The 24,673-nt window shown below is 42.9% G+C and overlaps 1 protein-coding gene across 1 annotated transcript in view; it reads right to left on the reverse strand.

The window, feature by feature from the left end:
• CSMD3 (CUB and Sushi multiple domains 3) overlaps positions 1-24,673 on the reverse strand; it is a 1,107,808-nt gene that overhangs the window by 265,900 nt on the left and 817,235 nt on the right. The window contains exon 28 of the mRNA XM_034759587.1: positions 15,365-15,556. Coding sequence (XP_034615478.1) covers positions 15,365-15,556 — 192 coding nt within the window. The remainder of the gene's footprint in view (positions 1-15,364; positions 15,557-24,673) is intronic.

Below are 24,673 nucleotides of genomic sequence, written 5' to 3' on the forward strand. Positions count from 1 at the left end.
TAGAACAAAGAAAGTTCTCTCTGTGCTCTCAGGTCACCAAGTGTGTATATGGGGTGTGGAGAAGGTGTGTGTGTGTGCGCGCACACATGCACACTTTGCAAGCCAGAATCAGTGACGCTTTTACATTATGCGGATAATAGTTGTTACTATGCATAATGCATACAGATGACTGGTTATTCAAATATGCATGACATTTTAATAAGGAAGGTTGCCAATCTGTGATGCACTCATTATGCCAAGTCACATTGTGTTGTATAATAAAAGTGAATCTTTATACAAAAGGATGGCACATTAGGAAGTCTGACAGATTAACTTTGCTATTTAATCACAAAAAAACATGAATAAAGCAGAGTGGGCAGGGAGGCTATTATGTGTCAGCTAACACTCTTTAGTCACCAGTACTCACTCCAGAACCAACTCATTTAGCATATTCATCATAATATTCATCTACAACTTAATCTATAATCTAACTATTGTATGCCAAATGTAAAATTATTTAAAATGTAAACAACAGCATGCAGGGAAGTTTGGGTTTTATTTTTAAAGGACAATTATGTAAATGCTGTAGCCATTAAGGTAGCATTACTGACAGTTACAATAATGAGGAGGCTATGGATAAGAGGAAGCTAATTCTGAGAACACTTAAGACTTTCCCTTGACCCGCAGGCTAACTGGATCCACCAGTCCCTCCTGGATCATGGACTCTGGTCTACCCTTGGAGCTGTGACCCTGTAGCCTCTGACTGCACACTGGCCACAAGTTGTGAAAATAATGATTTCTATTTATTACTTCCCCTCTTATTATTTTGGCGATGGGAGGGAGTACTATCCTTATACTTATCACCCCCATCTACCAGGACCACAAGATGCTGTGAGGAAGGTGAAACACTCACTGGACAACTTGCCTATATTCCTCAGGGAGAAAAAAATCCTTCCTGACCCCAACAGGTAACAGCAAGCTGGAAACACAGCTCTGACAGCCACCCCACTTATAGGGCAAAATGTGTGAGTGGATTGGGGGAGCATCTCTCATCATCGAGGAATGCTTAAATGCAGAGAGGATGGGGAGTTCACTGGAAGCCCCAGCCCTAGTTCCCACCCATTCACAATGCCCATGTGCATTCTGTGTGGGAAGGAAGAAAAGGAGGAAGGACCCTGGTGAAGGGGCCTCTACCCACATTCCCCAAGTAAGACAGTAAGAGCATGGATTTGAATGATGCAAGATTGGGGCCCTAGTGCACAGCAACTATATTTTGGTCACACTTAGTCCATTCATTAAGGAATTGACTATTATATATGATCATGCAGTTAATAACTGTGAGAAAGTTCTCATTTCTCAAGGTGATTACTTTCTCTTCATCACTGCTGCTACCTTTATTAATTAATTATTATTATTAATCACAGATCTTAAAAAGCAAAGTAAACCGCAAACTCATCCTTGGGAGTTTAGATTAGGCTTCACAAGTTGTGTTTGAATTTCAGTGCAGATAGTCATTCACTTTACATTTTTTACAAAGCGCTGTTATCCAGAGTATCCGCTGTCTAGCAAATGGTAGATATAAAACAGATTGCTATCCTGGTGCAATCAGACACAAACACAAACTAATTCATGGAATGAAAGTCACTTACATGAGAAATGAACCACAAGCCAATCATAAATTCAAGTAATATACTGTAATTGTATACTGGACAAGAGCAATCTTATATGGGGCTGACATTTTATACTGGAATCAAAATATGATTTATTCATTTTTATAGATTTTCTTCCTTTAGGGGGAAAAAGAAAAGGACCAGGGATAGAGAAATAAACTAAAAATCGATTATCAGAGGAACAATACTTGGATTTTTTTTTTAATCATATATTGACACAGTAGGTGGTAATGGAGTTTTAAATCACTATTTTGTTTTAAAGCAATGAGACGCAAACAAGAACTACCAGGGTGTCTGAACCATATTTGGAATTCAGTGGTAATAGTAACTGCATGTAACAATCATTTAGCCATATGGATCAAATATATTTCAAAGTCATTAGCACAGATGTGTTTGCTTTCCTTTATACTTGCCGGTGATACTTCAGTTATCGGGATTAGACTGGAAGTAGTTTCTCTGAGGTTTCCAAAGGCAAGATAGTATTATGCACATCTTTGAATGCCACTGGGCTGTAGGTAAAGAATTTAACAGCTTGTGGAAGTGCGAATTAGTGCTGATAATAATTTAATTGACTTGCCTTTGCAATAACGAGCTTAATAGATACTGCTCTGTCTTTGCAAGATGGAGGTTTACATTGCTGCAAGTCACAAGTTTGATTTCACTGATTTGCATGCAGTGATAATTCGGAAGTAAGAATGAAAAAAACAAACAAACAAAACCCACATGATTTCTTAATGTTGCCTTTAACAGAATTCACCATAAAGTTCTATCATGCTATACCCATAAGAATTTATGCAAAAATTCTTAAATTATATGGATACATGCAATATGAAAGCTGTTCACTGTAGCTGGAGTTCTTCAAGATGACCTCTGTACATTCAAACTCTTGGGATATACTAATGGTCCAAATTGCACCATCCACACATCGCAAGGGTGGGAATGTGAAGAAGTGAACCGAAGAAGAAATGAAGTTTACTCACCTATAACCAGACTTCTTTGAGATGACCTCTACACGTTAACATTCTTGAAATTTTCTGATGGGGAAACTTAAACCATCAGCACACCCCAAGAGTGGGAATGCAAAGAGGCCAGTAAAAGAAGTCTTGTTTCTCTCCACTGTAAATTAAGACAAACCATCAGCTCTGAATCCATGTGTGTTCTAAGCTCTATTCTCTTTCTTTTACCGGTCTGCAGTCCTGTGGTTGCCTGGTTTGTCATCTTGATTTACTCTTGGTTATTTGTTAGGTTCTACATGAGGAAATTCTGCTTTAATGGCTAAACCCAAGGTGTCTGTAATTAGGTTCTGCATAAATACATCTGCCTCTGGAAACTGTATTAGGTAGAATTCCCAGACTTTAGCCATTGCCCCCGAGTCTGACCTGTGCCTCATCGTGGTGGAGGGGTGTAACTTCTGAAGTAGGGGATCAATCATTGGAGCTATGCCATCAGCTATGAAGGCTTGTCCGAAATATCACCTTGGGCATTATGCGAGGTGGACAGGTCCAACAAGAACCCTGAAAATGATGGCTAACACAGGCAGCGAAGATGCAGGGCAGCAGCTGCACCTACCTATTCAAGGTGAAGGAAGTCTTTGAGAAAGACTCAATGCCTCGGGTCATGTAGTGTGAAGCCAGTACCGGTAGACTAGGAAAAGGGTTGTGATACTGTGCCTCCATCTCATTTCAGAGGGACAAGGTATTCTTTGGAACAATCGTTGGCTCTTGCTTTTGACCAGGGGTCGGCAACCTTCAGCATGTGGCCCATCAGGGTAATCTGCTGGTGGGCCATGAGACATTTTGTTTATGTTGACCATCTGCAGGCATGGTCCCCTGCAGCTCCCAGTGGCCGCGGTTCACCGTTCCCGTCCAATGGGAGTTGTGGGAAGCGGCAGCCAGCATGTCCCTGTGGCCCGCGCCACTTCCCACAGCTCCCATTGGACAGCAACAGTGAACCGTGGCCACTGGGAGCTACAGGGGGGCATGCCTGCGGATGGTCAACGTAAACAAAATGTCTCATAGCCCACCAGCGGATTACCCTGATGGGCCGTGTGCCAAAGGTTGCCGGCCCCTGCTTTTGACCATGCATAACTTAGCATTCAGCACCAGGGTTAAACGCTTGCCCTACTCTCAGCTGTAGATGCCTTGCTGGTGACATCTTCCCTCGGTTTAAATATGACAGGCTTGTGCCAAAGCCCCCCTTGGGATGTGCGTCCTCTGATGCCTGCAGTATGCGGTGACAATGTATCCAATCATATCTGGGATCTCCACCAGTCCATCAAAACTGCAACCTGGAATGTTGCAACTCTTCACAGCCATGGCCATCAGGTCACTGTCTCACGTGAAATGGACTATCTTTGCATATCAATTGCTGGCCTAACTGAAGAAAGGCTGATAGATCATAGAGGTCACAAGGTGGAAAATTCTTTACTTCTGTATTCTGGTGGCCCCAGGGGGTAGCACTAATATTGCAAGGTGAGGGAAAGTCCTCCTTGATAACCTGGCCCCCCATGTCTTTTTGGTTACTTATTACATGTCTTAAACTCCGGCACAATTACCTTGCTGTCATAGTAGTCTATGCTCCAACAGAAGAATCTGTTGATTCAGTAAGAGATCATTTCTACGATCAACTGGAATCTCCAGTGTGCACAGTCCCTCCACATGATAATCTCGTGATCGTGGGTAACCTAAATGCAGATACCGGCTCCTTGCGACCATTTGAACAGGTCATTGGTCATTATGGTACAGGTACACTCAGTGATAACTCTTGCCACTTGCTCACATTCTGTGCCTCCAGAATCTTTACATTCTTGGATCATGGTTCAAGCGGTGATGCGTACACCAGATGTCATGGATCTCGCACGATGATGTCACTCAAGGAGTTGGACCACATCATCACACATGACAGGCATCTCTTCACCTCCTGTAGAGTATATTGTGGTGCGGAATGTGCGGCGAACACAGATCATCACCTAGTGGTTGCCCGCATAGTGTTGAAGCTCCAAAGAGCAGGTAAGCCCTCTGCAATGATGAAAAAGTTTGACGTTGATACATTTCACATGCCAGGTTTAGCCAACAGATTCTCGGCTCTAGCCAACCTGCTAGATGACATGGAGGGTGCTTGGTCTCTGTTCACTTCTATCCTCCACCAATCCGTGAAGCATACGATTGGCTATAGGTGCCCAGTACGCCAACCATGGTTATTGGAAGTGGCCTTCCAGATAATTAAATTAAAGGCCACAGCCCACCAGCATGGAAATAAGCACACTCGTAATCAGCTGAAGCGAAAATTTAACACCCTAGCACTCTGCGATCGTGAGGCATATTATAACCAAGGTGTGGATGATGTTGAATTTGGCTTAGTCAGGGGCAATTTAAAGCCAGCATTCTGCACGATCCACAACCTCAGCAGTCAAGAGCATCCTGAATGACAGCCAAGGCCATCCATGTAAATTGGAGGACAACATCCTATCACGCTGGGTGGAACATTATCACAGTGCCCTGAACCACCCTCCAGCTGTTGCTTGCTCAGAGCTGGATAATTTGGCAACCACTGTGGTTCAAGACCCAGACCCTTGTACTAATGCACCAACATTGTATGAAGTGAAGTATGCCATCTCTAAACTAAAAAAACAGATGCGCAACTGGCACTGATGGCATCTCCCCAGAACTGCTAAAATGTGCTATTGACTCTATAGCGGAATCATTACTGGCCATCTTTTGTCTGTGGGGAGATCTGGAACCTTGCCAACTGCCTAGAAGGATGGTATTGTGATCTTACTTTATAAGAGCAAGGCACTGTACAGTGAATGTAAGATCTACAGACCAATCACCTTGCTGTCCATTCCAGGGAAGGTGTTTATGCATGTTTTGCTGGCACGCTTGGAGCCCCTGCTACATTGGAAGTGTCGCTCCCAACAGTCAGGCTTTCTGAGGAGCAGGTCCACATTAGATGCCATTTTGGCCCTCCGCTTGTTGTCCGAGATACACCGTGAGTTCAGGAAGCCCCTGCATGTAGTATACATTGATCTTAAGGCTGTATTTGATTCAGTTGACCGTGTCACTCTATGGAAGGCCTTAAAGGGCATAGGTGTCCTACCACTCTGCTGGACTTGATTAGAGAGCTGCATAATGGAACCATTAGTGTCAGCAGGCTGCGTCTTGGCCCCTGCATTACTTTGTTGGGCAATGGATTTCGTAATGTAGCATTCCGTCAGGTCCATAGGCATTACGTTTGGTGATCTCTTGCTCTCAGACTTTGACTATGCTGATGACGTTGTTCTTCTAGTACACCCCCCCAACAGGTTTTGTGAGGTGCTCCCGCAAATGGATGAGGCGTTGGCTAAGGTTGACCTTCATGTTTCATGGTCAAAGACAAAGCTGCAAAACCTAGGACCGGGTCCACCCGCAACTCCAATCTCTTTGAGTAATGAAACTGTCAAAGCGGTCTCCACATTTGCTCTTTGGGTTCTATGCTCATCAGTTCCTCCAACTCTCACACGGAGGTTCTCCATCAAATTGCCATCACAGCATCTGCCATGGGTAATTTACAATGAATATGGAACCAACATCATCTCAGAATGACAACCAAGTTCAGGATCTATTTGAGCTGTATCCTCCCACTACTGTTGTATGGCTGTGAAACATGGACACTACACCAACATATTAAATTGGGCATAAGGTGGTATGACTTCATTTGTAATGCAGATGTTTATGGTCACTCTGCTCTACAGTCTACTGGGGCCATTGTTCGCAGATGGTGCCTTACACTTTTTGGACCTGTCATGAGAATGCCACAAGACGTTCCACAAGAATGCCACAAGACAAGAGAATGCCACAAGAACACCGTTCTCTGGGTGGCTTGTAACATCCAGGATAAAATTCCACTAACCAAAGGGTGGAGGCGGCCCAGAGCCAGACCCCCCTATTACATTGGTCTGTCAAGCCCTTGCAGCCATGCAGGAATGGACCAAATGGTGAATGATAGCTATGGCCAACTTTTTGGCTAAGTTTTGAAGAAGAAGAAGCCATTCCTGGTATATATTTTAAATCTAGGGTTTCAAACTGACATCCAGTCAAAGTGACTTTCTCATAGCCATACACACTATTGCATTTATTTCTATCTACCTGGTCCCTTGCTTTATTATTTTCTTGTTTGTAGTCTCTTTCTCAGTAAACACTCTTTCTCAGTAAACACTCAGTAAACACTTTAGCAATGACTGTATCTGTTTTGGTGGGTAGGCACTCCATAGAGACAATCCCTTTCATCTACCACTTGCCAAGAGGACTAGCTATTTCTAAGTGTGGCAGGCTCTCCAGAGCCCAAGATGAAGACATATATACTTGGTGTAATAATAATCTTTAATCTTCAGTTTTGTAAATCATCTCCTAGGAAAAATGCACTACATGAGCAGTAATTTCCTCACCTTGCAATAGGCTCTAAAATCATTTGAAGATTTTTCTCTCTCTTTGTTCCCTTCCTTATTCATGCAGGAAGTTAAATCTCAGGCATTTCAGAATCAAGCATCCACCTGCCTCATTGTGGAAAACGCTGCTCAGAATTATGTGACCTTTTTGTTTAGAACCATCTTTAACCCATAATTGACCTGAAAGGACACACCCTGCATCCAGAACTAAGCCATATCTTCCACATCTCAAAATTCAGTATAATATCACTCAAGCACACCACCTCCACACTGATACAATTTAGTGCCCAATAATCTAGGAAGAATGACATTTACATTCACTTTTCTACAATGCCTTAATGGGAACTACTAGTAGGCTATGCCAGTAAAGCCTCAGTATCCATTGTTAATACCACTATATACTGTATTTTCTGGCGTATAAGACTACTTTTTAACCCAGGAAAATCTTCTCAAAAGTCGGGGGTCATCTTATACGCCGGGTGTCGTCTTATAGGGCGGGTGCTGAAACTTCCGAGCCGGACTGGAGAATCTGCGGTCGCCGCATATGGTGGGGGGAGCTCAAAAACGGCCGCGGCCGCATCCCCGCCCGATGACGAGGTGAGGGGGCGCCTCACCGGGAAGGTGTAAGTGAAGGGCGGAGCAAGCTGCAGGCGTCCGGGACGCCCGGGGTATGGAAAAAAGATAGAGCGGCGCTGTGCCCAGAAAAACACGCCTCTTTCACCCGTCTGGCCCACCCTTGTATCCTATTACCGTACCTCCTTCTCTGCCTCTCAGATCTCGCTCCTGAGGACTGCAGTGAAGCGGCGCAGGCGCGCATGTGCAAGATCTGAGAGGCAGAGAAGGCGGTAATAGGATACAAGGGCGGGCCAGACGGGTGAAAGAGGCGTGTTTGCGCTACCGCTCTGATAGTCTTGGAGACAGGGAGGGCTGGGCAGGCAGGGAGAGCTGACCAATCCAAGCAGGCTTTGTATACAACAACCAGCCAATCGCCGGTAAGGTACATCGCTTGCCGTGATTGGCTGGTTGTTGTATACTGGGTACCACATACAGTACAGCACCAGTATCTGTACCTGTTCATACAGTATAGCACCAGTACATACAGTACAGTATACAAATGTCCAACAGTCAAAACCCCATCATGGCTCCACCAGCAAGAAGAAAGAAATATGAAGCCAGTTTCAAACTTAAAGTTGTAAACTTTGCCATGGAACATAATAACTGCGCTGCTGCAAGACAATATGGAGTAACAGAAAAGATGGTTCGGGACTGGAAAGCAAATGAAAAAGCATTAAAGAGTATGCCAAGGGGTAAGTGTGCATTAAGAAGAGGCACTCCACATTGGCCAGAACTCGAAAAACATGTAGCAGAAATGGTGAATGAGCATCGCCAAAACGGTTATGTAGTGACACGAAATAAAATACATTTGTTTGCACTTCAGTGGGCCAAATCTAACCCAGATCACAGCAACAGATTTAAGGCCACTGTATCCTGGTGTACTAGATTCATAGGAAGGCATAATATGGTACTGAGGCAAAAGATGAAAATTGCCCCAAAATTACCTGCAGATCTTGATAGCAAAGTAAATAGTTTCCATCGATACGTAATACAACAGCGCACTAAACATGGCGATGCGTTAAGTAGTATTGGAAATATGGATGAAACTCCAATGAATTTTGATATGGTTGGAAATAAAACTGTCCATCAAAAAGGTGAAAAAACAATTTTAATTAAAACAACAGGACATGAGAAGTCCAGTTTTACAGTGGTACTAGGATGCACAGCTGATGGCGCCAAACTGAGACCAATGATTATTTTTAAAAGAAAAACAATGCCGAAATTCAAGTTCCCTGTTGGTTGTTTTGTACATGTGAATGAAAAAGGCTGGATGGATGAAGAAGGGGTAAAGCTATGGCTTGATAATGTATGGAGCAGGCGACCAGGTGGACTTATTCAAAAATGTAGTCTACTGGTGTGGGATATGTTCAGGGCTCATTTAACTCCCAGCACCAAGCAAATGCTTGCAAGACTAAACACAGATGCGGCAGTTATTCCTGCAGGATTGACATCGTTGGTACAGCCACTGGATGTGTACCTAAACAAGCCATTTAAAGATCGCATTCAAGAACAGTGGAATGAATGGATGGTTAGCGGCGAAAAGTCATTCACAAAAGGAGGAAACATGCGTGCTCTACAGTTGGATGTTTTGTGCAAGTTTGTCATAAAAGCCTGGAATGATATTGATGCAGAAACAGTAATCAAGTCTTTCAAGAAGTGTGGCATATCAAATTCATTAGATGGTATGGAGGACGACTACTTGTGGCAAGATGAAGAGGAAGCCGAAGCTGAGACCACACCATCTGATACGGAATTCGATCCATACGATGACTGCCTTACAAATGTATCACAAGATGTCATTGATGTACTTATGATATCAGATGATGAACAGGAGGATTTTGAAGGCTTTTAAAGGGAAACTGTCACGCCAGCAAAACCTGTAAAAATACCGTAGCTTGCAGTTATGATGGGCGTTGCTAACTCGCCAGGGACTTGCTCTCTCTCTCTTGTTTGTTATCTTCCTCCTATCATCATCAGTTCCAGTTTGGTTGACAGCTTAGAAAACAAACAGCATGGCAGCTCCCATGGGTTTATTGTCTTATCCTTCCTTTCAGCTTTAGAGTGAATTAGGAAAAGTTTAATCCACTTGCACTGTTTTATTTTTACATGTTTGATGACAAACAGCCTTATGTTTATAAGTGACAGTTTTCCTGCTAAGTACCTGCATGTCATAAGCATTTGAATTAAAATTACCATATTGAAATCAAATCTGATGTTTTTTTAATTTTTTTTTGGTGTGCGTTGGAAGAGGGGTAGTCTTATACGGCGAGTATATCCCAAACTCTATATTTTAACTGGAAAAGTTGGGGGTCGTCTTATACGCCCAGTCGTCTTATACGCCGGAAAATACGGTAGATCTGGTGTTGGAGGAAAAATGTGAACAGTGCAACTAATACCCTACCAATTAATTCACAGGACTGTCTAATATGTTTTTAATGTCCACCAGCTCCAAAAGGTCAGCCTAGAACCCATTAAATCTGTGTGGTAGTACAGAATGTGCTATCTCAGCACCTTCAGGCTTTCCTTTTATTTGATTTTTTAACGTATTACATGTTGACAAGAACAATCAAATGCAGTTTCAATGGGGGAATTTTTGCTTGATGTTTTTGTTTTTGTTTTTAATCTGGGATAATCATTGCTGACAGATCTTCACAAAAAATAGAGCTGTTTGGCCATCCTAGAACAATTTGAACGAATTAATCAAATATTGATAAAGAACAGAGCAACATTTTCTGTTCTTATTAATGCCAGTTCTGCTATAAAAGACAAAAGTATCTAGTTTCATGAAGATCTGATTTTTAAGATCAGTTTGGTTTTCCCTTGGTTAAAAATGGGCTGTACAATTCCAGCAGCATGAACCATTTTATAATTACAACTCTAAAAAGACTGAAGATGTCACTTACTTTTAAATACATTTAAATAAAACTAGTTAACCCCTCCCTGTAAATTGTTCTCTAGGCCACAGATCATTAACATGATTAAAAATAAAAGCTGTAAAGGATCTGTTACTTTTTTTGTAGATATTGTATTCATTATATTATTATGATATAGGCAGGGTTTCATCTATTCCACAATTTTGTGAAAGTTTGCAATGGAATCCACCCTTTGCACAGCCCATCCTGGAGAACTGTGCTTCCTAATCAAACCTTCCACTAAAAAAAAGAATTCTAGCTTTATTTTTTTTAAAATAAACCCTTGAAAATGTGAACTACATGTAAAATTATGAAGTGCTGCCTTCTTGAATCTGCAGAAGGCCTGAAATATTTGAGAGGTGAGCTATGCCTCATTCATTTGAATAGGTTGTGAAGTCTGAAACCTAAAGTTGACATTTGACCTGTCATCATTATAAGATATTGTATCACTCCAGAAACAGCAATCTATTTGTTGTCAGATGTTTGGCTGCTTGTGTTTCCTCTGTATGCTTTCCCAGCTCTGCGCAGGTTGCTAGCATAGCAGACTTCAAGCGAACCACCCAATGACCACAAGATCAGTTAAGCTATGAAGACACCCAGCCAGGTTTATTGTCGACAAAGCAAAGTCCTAGCTCCCCGGATCAATGTCTACAGTTACACTAGCACGTGTATGCCCATGACAATGGACACACTCAGTGAATGGTGGGACTTTCCATCCCTTCTAGGCTGGCCAAAGACACTCCCTCTGAGACTCTTTTTTATACACCAATACAAACAAGTTACGTTTTGCCCCTATGTCATAGTTAGTTACTGCCCCCTGACGTGGGTTGTTACCACCCCATTACTTTTTACATGTTGGTTTGATCAAAACATCTCTATCCATTATACTGTCATCCTGACCTTATCTTTAAGAGAGGTCAGCATGGTCCTGTTATATTTTGTGTGTGTGGGGGGGGGGTTACCATAGTTGTGTTGGTGTCATTAGGCATAACCCTAGGTAACTCGGGAGGGTGGAAGACCACGAGTGTCGATGAAGCCTTCCTGCACTAGGCCTAAATGAACCAAAGTTCTTCCATGTTTAAACTCTAATCGACCCCAAAAGCCAGGTGCAGAAATCGGAATGTGTAACAGCCAGTTATCAGTTGCTTTCCTGAGGCCTGCATACTTCTGGCTGAAAGGCAAAATAACAAATCAAAGGAAAGGGACAAGATAGTAATTCAGAGAGAAGTTACTAACAAGCTGGACTTATAGCCGCCAAGATGATTTAACTGCTTAAATGTAATTGCTTGCTACTTGCTTAATGTAAACTACAACAGGGGGCGGGGGGGAGAGGGGGGAAGAAGGGAAAAAGCTTAGCTGCAAAATGTATAAAAAGAGAAAAGCTGCTTATGTTGGTGTGCTGGATCTGAGACATGCTAGTCTCCTTGCACCGCTTTGAGATCTCAAATAAACTTTGATTGCTTCTCCACCCTGGTGTGTTCATTGGTGCAAAGCACACCGGGCAACGAACCCCACTGTTGCTTTCCTCGGGCACTCTGTGCTGGCAACAGTCGGTATTGGGGTGTTCTGGTACCATCCTTCTGGAATGTGTTTGCATGAGTGTCCTGTGCTTAGCCTTTCTTAGGAACGTGTATGTTTTTGCAATACTGGCCCTGTTCTTGCCAGGTGCTGAGAGTTTTCAAGCAGGCAGAGTCTGACTTCTGCTAACTTTGCTTCTTTGCTTTATATCAGCAAAGCTTGACCACTACTTTAGTTCAGGCCTTAGGCCTCACACTGGGCTTCTGATACAAGGTCTTATGTCTCAGGCTCACTTTCTACTGTACTATTAAACGTATTTATTTCATAATCCCAAACTTCCTGCACTCCCCAAACCACTCCCAAAAGCCCTACCTATCCCTGTCTAATGTAGTCACCTGCTGTTAATACAAAAATATGTCACACTGAACTACAAGGCCTATTGTACTGATTGCATTTTTCTATTTCATATTTAATAAAAACACTATTTAAAAAAAATGTTACAGTATTTCTAGTTTGCCACATCGTACTGCCACAAAATCCAGGAAACTTCCCATGCTTTTTCAGTCCAATTTATCCAAGAATAGCACAAAGCCACAGGTAGAATATATCTGGAAGGCAATGTTAACTTATAAATACTATGATTTTCTATCCATGTACTTCAATGTTCATGTATTAATGCTACCATTAATTAGGGAACTTAAATCATCATGGAAAAGCAGTTGCCAAATATACACTCCGTGTTTTTTATTGTTGTTTTTGTTTGGGGGAAAAGCAAATCAAGGGAAGGAAAAGGAAACATCATAATGCAATGCTTATTTTTGCCAATGCCTATTTTACATTAACTTTAGCAATTACATGCTCAAGACCTATTGGAATTACAGGAGCCTTCAAAACATCCAAACCAGCAGAATTTCTAATTTTCAGATATGTAAAGATTCCAAATGAGTGTGTCAAAAATTAGCTCGTGGTAATTTTCTGGTGCTGTTGATACGCAGGTCTCTCTTACTATTCTGCCACAGCTTAGAACAAGAGGATGGACGCCAAAGGTAGTGTCACTAAACAGTCTCAATAATAACAACACACTGTAGGAGTTTTCAGCAGTAATATTAGGAGGAGAAAGGAGAGAACTTTTGGGGAATAAGAAATACATTTAACCCCCCTTGCCCCCCCCAAAAAGCTGGGGCATGCAAATCAAGAGTTAGCCCTGCCTCTCATTTCCCCATCAAAATGGTCATACGTATGGTAAATTGTCAGCCCCCACTAAACAATAAATTATGATGAAGTTAAGCCTGGAAAATATTACTGCCTAGGACAATTCTGATGTTTGCGCATGGGCATAACATAGCCTAAATAGTACCCCTCCTATCTAGAAAGAATACAAGGAAAGTAATAATGCAGTTCCAAGTGATCTGGAGTGCTTCTGACTAAAAAGGAATATTAGAAATGCTTATGGACACCAAGATAAGATCTGGATACTGCGCTTCAGTCTTTCAGTAATAAATGCTCATAAAAATGCATAGTCAACAGAAGTCAACATTAAAATATTTAAAGCCTGATTTCCAAAACTGTAATTCATCCTAATATGCATAAATGGTTAATGTGATTGGGTGTCCAAATTAGGTGTTTGTGCCCACATGTGTGGAAACTGAACACAGATATTAGGCAAGCAATTGCACTTACCCAGTTCAGAAAATCAGATATATATTTATATCTGCACCAAGAGAGGGAGAAAAAGAGAAAGAATACATGGTGGTATGTAGTAGTATAAAAGGTCTTTATTAATAATATTATGGTTACTATCATTGGTTTATAATTGGCTCAATAATCATGATTTGTAAAACTATGAAAACATTATGCAAGTAATCTCAAATTAATGCCAATAAATATCTTTATACCACATCATATCACCATGCACTCTGCCTATGCCACTACAAGACATATTTTCCATACCTCAAATCAAATTTTGTAGCAATTTTATGAACCTCTTCCTATTTTTCAATGTTTTGAAGTGTGAATACCAGAATTGGGTACAAAATTCTAGTAACGGTCTCACTAATTTCATATACAGACATAGTACTAACTCTGTATTTGACATCCCTCTACTTATACATCCAAGGATCACATCTCTACCCTTTTAGCTACAGTATCACACTGAGAGCTCATGGTTATCTACCATGAGCCATAATTCCTTTTCGGTATCAGTGCATTTCAGGATAAAATGTCCCATCATTTAAGTGTGAGCTACATTCTTTGCTCCAAGATGTAGGACCTTCTGTTTGGCTGCACTGAAGTGCATACTGTTCACATGAGTACATTTTAACAAGAGATCCAGGTTGATCTGTGTAACTGACTTGTGTTCATCATTATTTACCATTCCATCACATTTTGTGTCTTCTGCAAATTTTAGCAGTAGTAATTTTATATTTACTTCCAGATCATTGATATGGATATTGAATAGCATTGGGCCAAGAACAGATCCCAGCAGGACCCCACTAGAAACACCCTATTGGATGATGATTATCTAGTGTAATTACTTTTTTGCTGATATTCGCTACACTGATTTTGTATATTGCTCTTAAAAAAATCAGAATGGCACTTGGTTGAGTGAAATGCCTTACAGAAGTATAAGCAGATGACGTCCTTAATCAAACTTCTGTTCTCATCAAGGAACGATATCAAGTTTGTTTGGCATATTTTCCATAAACGATGCTGATCAGCATTAATTGTGCTACCATCTTTTACTTCTTTACTGAGTGTGTCCCAGGTCAGTCTTTCCATGATTTTGCCCCAGATCAATATCAAGCTAACTGGCCTATAGTTACCCAGGTCATCCCATTTATCCTTTTTAAAAATTGGCACATTGGCTTTAATTCCAGTCCCCTGGAACTTTCCAAATGTTTTAAGTTTTGTTTCAACTAAAAAGTATTGGTGACTTTGCCATCTTTCCTCATGCTTCCTCTGTCATAGGCCATCTAACTCTACATTATATGACCTGTGAAGAAGAGTATGAGAAAAGGATGTTTGAGAGCCACGAGGCTGATAACTGAAGAAAGAAGAACTTCCCACCAGATCTTTTACAAAGTGACTTGTCAGATGCACAGTACTCCTTAGAACTAGTTCCATAAGTTTTTGAAGGTGGACCAATAAAATATCTTTACATAAAAGCAGGGTTATAGTACTGTTTGACTAACTGTGGTATGATTTCACAATTAGAAAAGCATTTCCATTTTCTCTTGTTTTCTGCATACCTATACAGACTGGTGGGCTGGGCTGCCAGAAGTACCGATTTTCTACCTGAATGCAGGTTATCCTCTCATCTCCTTGAAGCTCATATCCAGGGTCACACTGAAAAATAACAGTGTCTCCAGGTTCTCTTCCATCCCCATTTCGAGTTCCATTCATAGGAACACCAGGATCACGGCAAGCGGTGGCTACAGAGCCTAACAAAGACAAAAGAAATGTCAGCTTTTAATGTACATTAATTATACTGTATTTTTTTCATATCTGTTAAGTCATTCTTCCATGTTCTTTGTGCTTTTGGGAAATTAACTGAAAATCTATCAGCCAGTTAAAATGCTTCTTTGATACAATTATTTGTTGTATTTGTTTATTTAATTACTGAATGTCACATATTTTATATATATTCTTTGTAGAATTTCAATACTTTATAATGCAGTCATATATTTGCTAGCAGACTTTACAATCTGAGCTATTAAACATAGGGACATTTTGGAGAATGAGAAGGAGAAAGCTGGATCAAGAAGAGCAAGTTGAATAATTCTCTTGCGCTCCACTACATCTCCAGATTTTCTAAATACTGTTTTTTCTTAAATGTATCCATTGTTTAATATTTTGTAACAAACCTTGAAGTCACTTTTAAGGCACTGTGACAGACCCAGACCAGTGGGGTACAGGAGTCTGGTAGAGGGCAAATATACTGGTCACTGGATGAGTAGTTTTCTGTTCCCTGAGTGACCAGAGCAGGGGCTCCACTAGAGTAATCAGGAACCTGCTAGAACCAGTTAAGGCAGGCAGGCTAATTAGGACACCTGGAGACAATTAAGAAGCTGCTAGAATCAATTAAGGCAGGCTAATCAGGGCACCTGGGTTTTAAAAAGGAGCTCACTTCAGTTTGTGGTGAGAGTGTGAGGAACTGGGAGCAAGAGGCTCAAGGAGCTGAGAGTGAGAGGGTGTGCTGCTGGAGGACTGAGGAGCACAAGCGTTATCGGACACCAGGAGGAAGGTCCTGTGGTGAGAATAAGGAAGGTGTTTGGAGGAGGCCATGGGGAAGTAGCCCAGGGAGTTGTAGCTGTCATGCAGCTGTTACAGGAGGCACTATGGACAGCTGCAGCCCACAGGACCCTGGGCTGGAACCCGGAGTAGAGAGCGGGCCCGGGTTCCCCCCAAACCTACCAATTGACCTGGACTGTGGGTTCTTCCAGAGGGGAAGGTCTCTGGGCTGTTCCCCAATCCACATAGTGAATCTCTGAGGCAAGAAAATCCGCCAATAAGTGCAGGACCCACCAAGATAGAGGAGGAACTTTGTCACACTGGTGTCAGAAGTGGGATCTTGGGGTGCACAGCAAGGTGGAAGGAGGGTGATTAAAAAAAAAGAAAGAAAAAGGGAGAGGGTTTATTTTTTTTCACCACAATGGATGACGTAGTGCGGGCACTGATACAAGCTATGGCAGCCCAGCAGGAGGCTACCCGTGTCCAGGCAGCCGCCCAACAGGATGCAGTGTGGCTGCAGCAAGAGACTAATCGCCTGCTGATGGACCAGGCTGCTCAAGACCGAGCTATATTGCAGGAACTGGTAAACCAGGCAAAGTCCCTTACAGAGCTGAATTACGGCCATGATGGGACGTGGCTCATACGGGCCAGCCATTGGCTGCAGAAAATGACACGGGAGGATGACGTAGAGGCATACCTTCTGGCCTTTGAAAGGACAGCCCTACGGGAGGCCTGGCCTCGAGATCAGTGGTCTGGCATCCTTATCCCATTCCTGTGTGGGGAGGCCCAGAAGGCCTACCATGATCTGCCTGAAGAGGCTGCAGCAGACTACCCCCAGCTGAAAGCAGAGACCTGGCCAGATCTGGTGTAACGACAGCAGTGCGGGCCCAGCAGTATCACGGCTGGAGGTACCAGGAAGACAAAACCCCGCGGTCCCAATTGTATGACCTCATCCATTTCACACGAAAGTCGTTGCAAACAGAGTCCCAGAGTCCGGAAGAGATACTAGCGGTTCTGGTCATCGACCGATACATGAGGGGACTACCACCAGACCTTCCTACCTGGGTAAGCCAGAACGAACCCTCCACCTATGACGAGGTTGTCGCCCTGGTAGAGAGGCGAAGGACAGCAAGGGAGCTGACCCGACCAGTTAAGGAAGAGGCACCCCAGGTTAAACTAGCAGCACCAAGCTCTAAAGTTTGTGTGACTGGGCCACCAGGAGGGTCCAGGTGGAAAAAGAAAGAGGCTGAAGGCCCATCAGAGGCCACAAAGTCGGAGCACTGAGGGAGAAGAGGATCGTGATGTTAGACTGCCCAAACCAAGAGACCGGGGAACGCCTAAGGCTCCAGACAGATGTTATGCCTGCGGGGAGTGGGGACACATAGCTGCACAGTGTCCCAGTGCTGAGGAGCCTATGCAGTGTAACCTGGGGAACTGGGCAAATCCATGCTCCCTAATCAACCTTGTGGGGGTCTCACTAACCCCACATATGTATACCAGACCAGTGAAACTAAATGGGGTAGGGACCACGGCACTGGTTGATTCGGGGAGTGCTATCACACTTATCTCAGGGAAGCTCGTGAAGTGTAGTCAGCTGCTGCAGGCTAAACGTACGGGGATAACATGTGTCCATGGGACAGTTAGTTACTACCCCACCATCCCAGTAAAAATCGAGATCCAAGGGAACACTACTGAGGTAGCAGCAAGTGTAGTCCCTAAACTCCCATACCCGGTGCTCATAGGGAGGGACTTCCCAGGGTTTGGAAACTTACTCCCGGTAGGGGGATTAGAGAAAGATGGGGACCCTAAAATTGGTGAGGCATCCACAGCAGACTGTCAATCCCCAATCTTCTCTGAAATATCCCCAGATTTGTTCTCCACTCCCAGACAGGGTAGAAAGAAAAAAGGGAAAGAAGGGCAGCTAAGGCCTTGGGAACCCGAATACTGACCCAAAGCCAGAGGGTCGCTCTTGTAGGTAGGTGGACCTGCGCAGCTGAAAAGGAGGTCACGCAGGAGGGAGAAGCACCTGAGTCTGACCCTCACCCTAATGCTTCTGAACCAGTAGAGGCAACAGAGAATGGGCTCCTAGATCTTGGGCAGATTAGCCCTGGGAGAAGAAATTTTGGACGGGACCAGGCAGAAAACCCAAGGTATGACAACATTAGGAAGGAGGTGACTGAAATAGATGGGGTCCCCGTGGAAGGAAAAACCCAGGGACCAGGACCCTACTTCATAATGAAGAAGGATTTCTTATACCGGGTTGCACCAGTCCAGGGGCAGAAGGTACAGCAGATCCTAGTACCTCAAAAACACCAGAACGCTGAATTAAGTCTTGCTCATAGTCATCTTTTTTGGGGGCATTTGGGGGTAGAGAAGACCCTGGCACAAGTCCTACGATGGTTCTTCTGGCCCAGAGTACATGAAGAAGTGCGGAGGTACTGTGCCTCCTGCCCGGAGTGTCAGCTGCACAGTTCCTGTCCCCACTTGAGGGCACATTTAGTACCCCTTCCCATCATAGAGGTCCCCTTCAAGCGAATAGCCATGGAACTAGTGGGACCCCTGGAGAAGACGGCTCGGGGCCACCAATATATACTTGTTGTTTTGGACTATGCTACTCGCTACCCAGAAGCTGTCCCCCTGCGGAACACGGCCTCTAAAACTATAGCCAAAGAGCTGGTGGGGATCTTTGCCCAAATGGGGCTACCGAAGGAGATATTAACCAACCCAGGAACCCCATTTATGTCGAAGCTAATGAAGGACCTCTGTACGCTGCTCTATATACATACCCTGAGAACTTCGGTCTACCATCCGCAGACTGATGGGTTGGTAGAAAGGTTTAACCGAACCCTCAAGGCTATGATAAGGAAGGTGGTAAGTCGGGACGGGAAGGATTGGGACACCCTACTACCCTACCTTATGTTCGCTATCCGGGAGGTACCACAGGCCTCAACTGGGTTTTCCCCCTTCGAGTTATTATACGGGCGTCACCCCCGTGGCATACTAGATATCGCCAAAGAGATCTGGGAAGAGGAACCCAATGAGGGGAGAAATATAATAGAGCATGTAATGCAGATGTGAGACTGGATAGCCCGGAACATTTGGAGAAGGCACAGGAGGACCAACAAACCCATTACAATCGCTAGGCAAAAGTGCGGCAGTTCCAACCAGGGGATCGGGTTATGGTGTTGGTACCCACGGCAGAAAGCAAGCTTCTGGCCCAATGGCAGGGGCCCTATGAGGTGGTTGAACCCGTGGGGGAAGTAACCTACAAGGTGTGGCAGCCAGGTCGCAGAAAACAAGAACAGATTTATCACGTTAACATTCTGAAACCCTGGCATGAACAAGAGGCATGCACAACGGTCCAAAAAGACCTAACCCAGGAAAACAAGCCTTCCAAACAGGTGAGAGTGTCTCCCAATTTAACACCAGACCAGAAGAATGAGGTGTCTGAGATGATCTTCCGGAACCAAGATGTGTTCTCGACAAAACCGGGTCGAACAACCGAGACATATCACCACATCGTCAGGAACCCTGGGGCCAGAGTAACAATGAGGCCTTATCAGGTGCCAGCGGCAAAAAGGGAGGAAATAAAAGCAGAAGTAAAAAAAATGCTGGAGTTGGGGATCATCGAAGAATCCCACAGTCAGTGGTCCAGCCCAATCGTGCTGGTGTCCAAACCTGATGGCACCACAAGATTTTGCAATGACTTCCAGTGACTAATCGAAGTATCCCAGTTCGACGCATACCCCATACCTCGCATAGATGAGCTAGTGGACTGTCTGGGTAATGCCCGGTACTTGACTACCCTAGACTTGAGAAAGGGGTACTGGCAGATTCCCCTTGCAGAAGACGCAAAGGAAAAGACTGCGTTCTCTACACCAGAGGGTCTTTTTCAATATACTGTCCTCCCTTTTGGACTACATGGGGCCCCAGCTACCTTCCAGTGCCTCATGGACAAGCTATGACTCCCGCATAACAGTTATGCTGCTGCCTACTTGGACGATGTGATCATTCAGACCCCAGACTGGGAAACCCACCTGGAGAAGGTGGAGGCAGTCCTCAATACCTTCAGGTGAGCTGGCCTTACAGCAAAACTGCCAAGTGCGCTGTAGGGTTTACAGAGGCCAAATATCTTGGGTACATTGTGGGAAAAGGTCTGGTAAACCCCCAAGTGAACAAGTTAGAGGCCATCTAAAATTGGCCCCGACCAAGTCGCAAGAAACAAGTCCAGGCGTTCCTAGGTGTGGTGGGGTATTACCGACGATTTATCCCCCACTTTGCCACAAGGGCAAGCCCCCTGACAGACCTAGTGAAAGCCCATGGACCTGATCTGGTGAGATGGTCTGACGCAGCAGAGGAAGCATTCACAGACCTACGGATTGCCCTCTGCAATAACCCTGTACTGATAGCCCCTAATTTCACCAAGGAGTTTATCCTGCAGACGGATGCATCGGAAGTAGGGTTGGGGGCCGTTCTATCACAGATGGTCGGGGAGGAGGAACACCCAATTCTATACCTCAGTCGGAAACTCCTTCCAAGGAAACAAAAATATGCAGTGGTGGAGAGAGAATGCCTTGCTGTAAAATGGGCCATGGAAACATTGCGCTACTACCTGATCGGGCACAGATTTGTCCTCGTGACTGACCATGGCCCTCTTCAATGGATGCAGCGGAACAAGGAGAAGAACACAAGGGTGACCAGATGGTTCTTATCCCTTGAACATTTCCAGTTCCCTGTGCAACACAGAGCAGGGAGCCGTCATGGCAACGCCGATGGCTTGTCACGTGTGCACTGTCTGGCGTCCCAAGCTGCCCAACCCCTTGGCGTTGAGCAGGGGGGAGGGATGTGTAACAGACCCAGACCAGTGGGGTACAGGAGTCTGGTACAGGGCAAATATACTGGTCACTGGATGAGTTGTTTTCTGTTCCCTGAGTGACCACAGCAGGGGCTGCACTAGAGTAATCAGGAACCTGCTAGAACCTGTTAAGGGAGGCAGGCTAATTAGGACACCTGGAGACAATTAAGAAGCTGCTAGAATCAATTAAGGCAGGCTAATCAGGACACCTGGGTTTTAAAAAGGAGCTCACTTCAGTTTGTGGTGAGAGTGTGAGGAGCTGGGAGCAAGAGGTGCAAGGAGCTGAGAGTGAGAGGGTGTGCTGCTGGAGGACTGAGGAGCACAAGCGTTATCAGACACCAGGAGGAAGGTCCTGTGGTGAGAATAAGAAGGTGTTTGGAGGAGGTCATGGGGAAGTAGCCCAGGGAGTTGCAGTTGTCATGCAGCTGTTACAGGAAGCACTATAGACATCTGCAGCCCACAGGGCCCTGGGCTGGAACCCGGAGTAGAGGGCGGGCCCGGGTTCCCCCCAAACCTCCCAATTGACCTGGACTGTGGGTTCTTCCAGAGGGGAAGGTCTCTGGGCTGTTCCCCAACCCACGTGGTGAATCTCTGAGTCAAGAAAATCCGCCAATAAGCGCAGGACCCACCAAGATAGAGAAGGAACTTTGTCACAGCACACACACATGCACACATTATGCAACCACATTCTGCCGCACTTTTGTAACTGTTGATATACTGGCCAATTAAAAATATGAATGCACTTACTCAGATAGAACTTGCAATCGAAGTACCAGCAAGCAGAACTGAGCTCATGTAACATGTCTAACTCACCATTTCCACACACTATTACTCTGATTGTGCATGCAATCACAGTAATTGCTAGAGCAAATGTGCACACAGATTGATGAATATCTTCTCCTAAACTTTATATAATATATACTATGGCCAAAATATTCAGTTTTACATCTAAAATACACTCTACCTACTTAAATGCCACCTACTATGCATCTGTATATATAATAGTAATGTTTTCATATCGTGCCCTTAACAATTGAGTAGCATGACTGTGCACTGTTGAACAATTGCTGCATTCCATCCTAATGGTGCCTGAAGTGATTCTTACATACAGTTTGGGACCTGGTGGGAGAAAGCTGCTATTATAAAATGTAAGGTTATAGTGCTGACATATATTATTGTTTTTATATTGTTTTTTTTTCCACAAATGGGTATGCATTTGCACCTTTAAGGAGAGAAACAAAATAAGCCTCAAAAATATAAACCTCACTTCTTTATGTGACCTCCCGCAACATGTTGATAAAGCATGCATGCAAGCCCCTCCCACCCTAAGACATTTGTCACCACTGGTATCACTGTGACCTTCTTTAGATTCATCTGATTTTCCTTTGTTTTATGGGAATAGCTAAATGAGTTCTTACATTTGTCTAATGTGGAGAATTCTATTCCAGTGTTTTTATTTAAGAGACTTCTTTTTAAAATGGAGAGGAAATCTCAACTGCATCTGTATTGGTATGCACCCCACTCATTCTATAACGTGTTTTTTAAAGAAAATTTCCAATTAATTCTTGTTCCACACCATGAAACTCAGTATTTATCCAAACTGCACACCTCCTTTACTTAAAAAAGATGGAAAAACTTTCATCTAAGAGACATGGTAAAAAAAAAAAAAAAAACTGTGTCAGATCTATACTTCCATATCCTACTTAGTTTTCTGTAGAGCTTGATAGATTTCTGCTTATTTTTAAGACTATAGAAGAGCAACCCAGAAAAAAGGAGGGGACACTGAACTGGTCTCACCTCAAGAATCAGATAGAGTCCAAGACTGATATATATTAGTATTTTGTAGTTTAAATTTTGAAGAAAAAATAATTTACTATAAATATTGATATAATCTATTTTTTTTTTTTTTTTTTTTTTGCATTTCTGCATATGTTGGAATGCAATTTTGGTACTTTAACAAGCAAAGACTCTTTCTTCTTATCACAAGAAGAGCTGGTCCCTTTGAGTATTTTTTTAACTATAATCAGTCTGCAAACCTATAAATTACTAGAAGAGTCTGATAATTAAGATAGATTGTCACACAATATCTTGGAAGTTTTATTCCCTATTCGTCAGTAATAATAGCTTTTCAAGAATACACTTACATAACAGTAGATAGTTGATAGGTTTGTGGGGCAGATGGTGTATGGGTACTGCCCAGGTTTTACCCACACAGAGATCTGCCATGCTTCTAATGCTTTTGAGTTTCTTATTTATATCTGTATTAAAAATATATTTTTAGGTTTGGGAGATATCACCAGTTTTACCAGTTTTCTCCATTTAAAAGCATAGGGAATCTCTCTCAAACCAGTGGGCTCTTTTAAGATTATACCACTGTACACAGAAACAAAATGTGAAGAGAACTATTAAGAATATTTTTATTAAAAGTATATAAAAAAAAGAGCATGTTAATGTTTTTCCCCTTATTTTTTAGCCAGCATTATTTGCAACACTAATTTGAAAAGGTAGTCTTATATGTTGTTCTATATATGAAATAATGTATTCTTAAAATACACTCGGATGGAACGCAATCTCTACTGGTATATACAAATCTTTTGAATTAAAACTGCCATTTGTAATCTTGTAACATGCATTATTTTAACTTCCTCCCAGATTCCATTTTATGCTGTAAAAATAACTGAGGTTTAAAACCTAACTAAAAAAAAAAATTATCCTTCTGAATTTTTCTTTTTAAAAGATCTTGTGTTGTTTTACCCAGTGAAATTAATAATTCCTATTGTATTTCTAATACTCTTCGTTTATTTGTCTGTAGATAGATGTGTCAATACCAACTTTCATCATTTAACTATTAAAATTCAATAAATATAATTTTCAGCATAGTAAGAGACGGTTTGTAACTAGTCATTTCTCTCATGTGTTTGCTTTGAAGGGGAAAAGGAAGTGGTCAGATTCCTAGTAAAATAAAATAGCCAGGATAAGAATTCTAGAACACAGAAACATGCTTTACCTAGAGCCAGATGCAAAAAAAAACAACAACAACAAAAAACAAAATCAGAATACAAAAACAAACAAAAAAAAACAATCTAACCCTGCACATGCAGGAGACAGGAGTGGGCAAATCTCTATACTATGCATCCTCATGCAATCTATGCATCACTTGAGAATGAGGGTTATTCTAATATCACTAGTCCCACAACTTTCCCAACAACTGCCTTGTATAACTCCTAGTCTAGTTTTCCCCATCCTATATTTGTTCTCTTTTCCTTTTCTGTGTCTGACACTCACTCATCATTAATACTGCTTGTATTTTTTTTTCTGACATGCATTTATCATCTTTGTGATGTGTCTTTTTATTGGGTTTTTGTCTTGCTTTCTATTCATTCTCTTTTTTGTCTCATTTTTATGTGTTCTTTATATCCTTTCTTCCTTCCACCACTCTCTCATCAAGTGTCTTAAGTGCCTTTTAGCAGCA

Source organism: Trachemys scripta, chromosome 2 (genome assembly GCF_013100865.1).
Source record: "Trachemys scripta elegans isolate TJP31775 chromosome 2, CAS_Tse_1.0, whole genome shotgun sequence".
In the NCBI taxonomy this organism is placed as follows: domain Eukaryota; kingdom Metazoa; phylum Chordata; order Testudines; family Emydidae; genus Trachemys; species Trachemys scripta.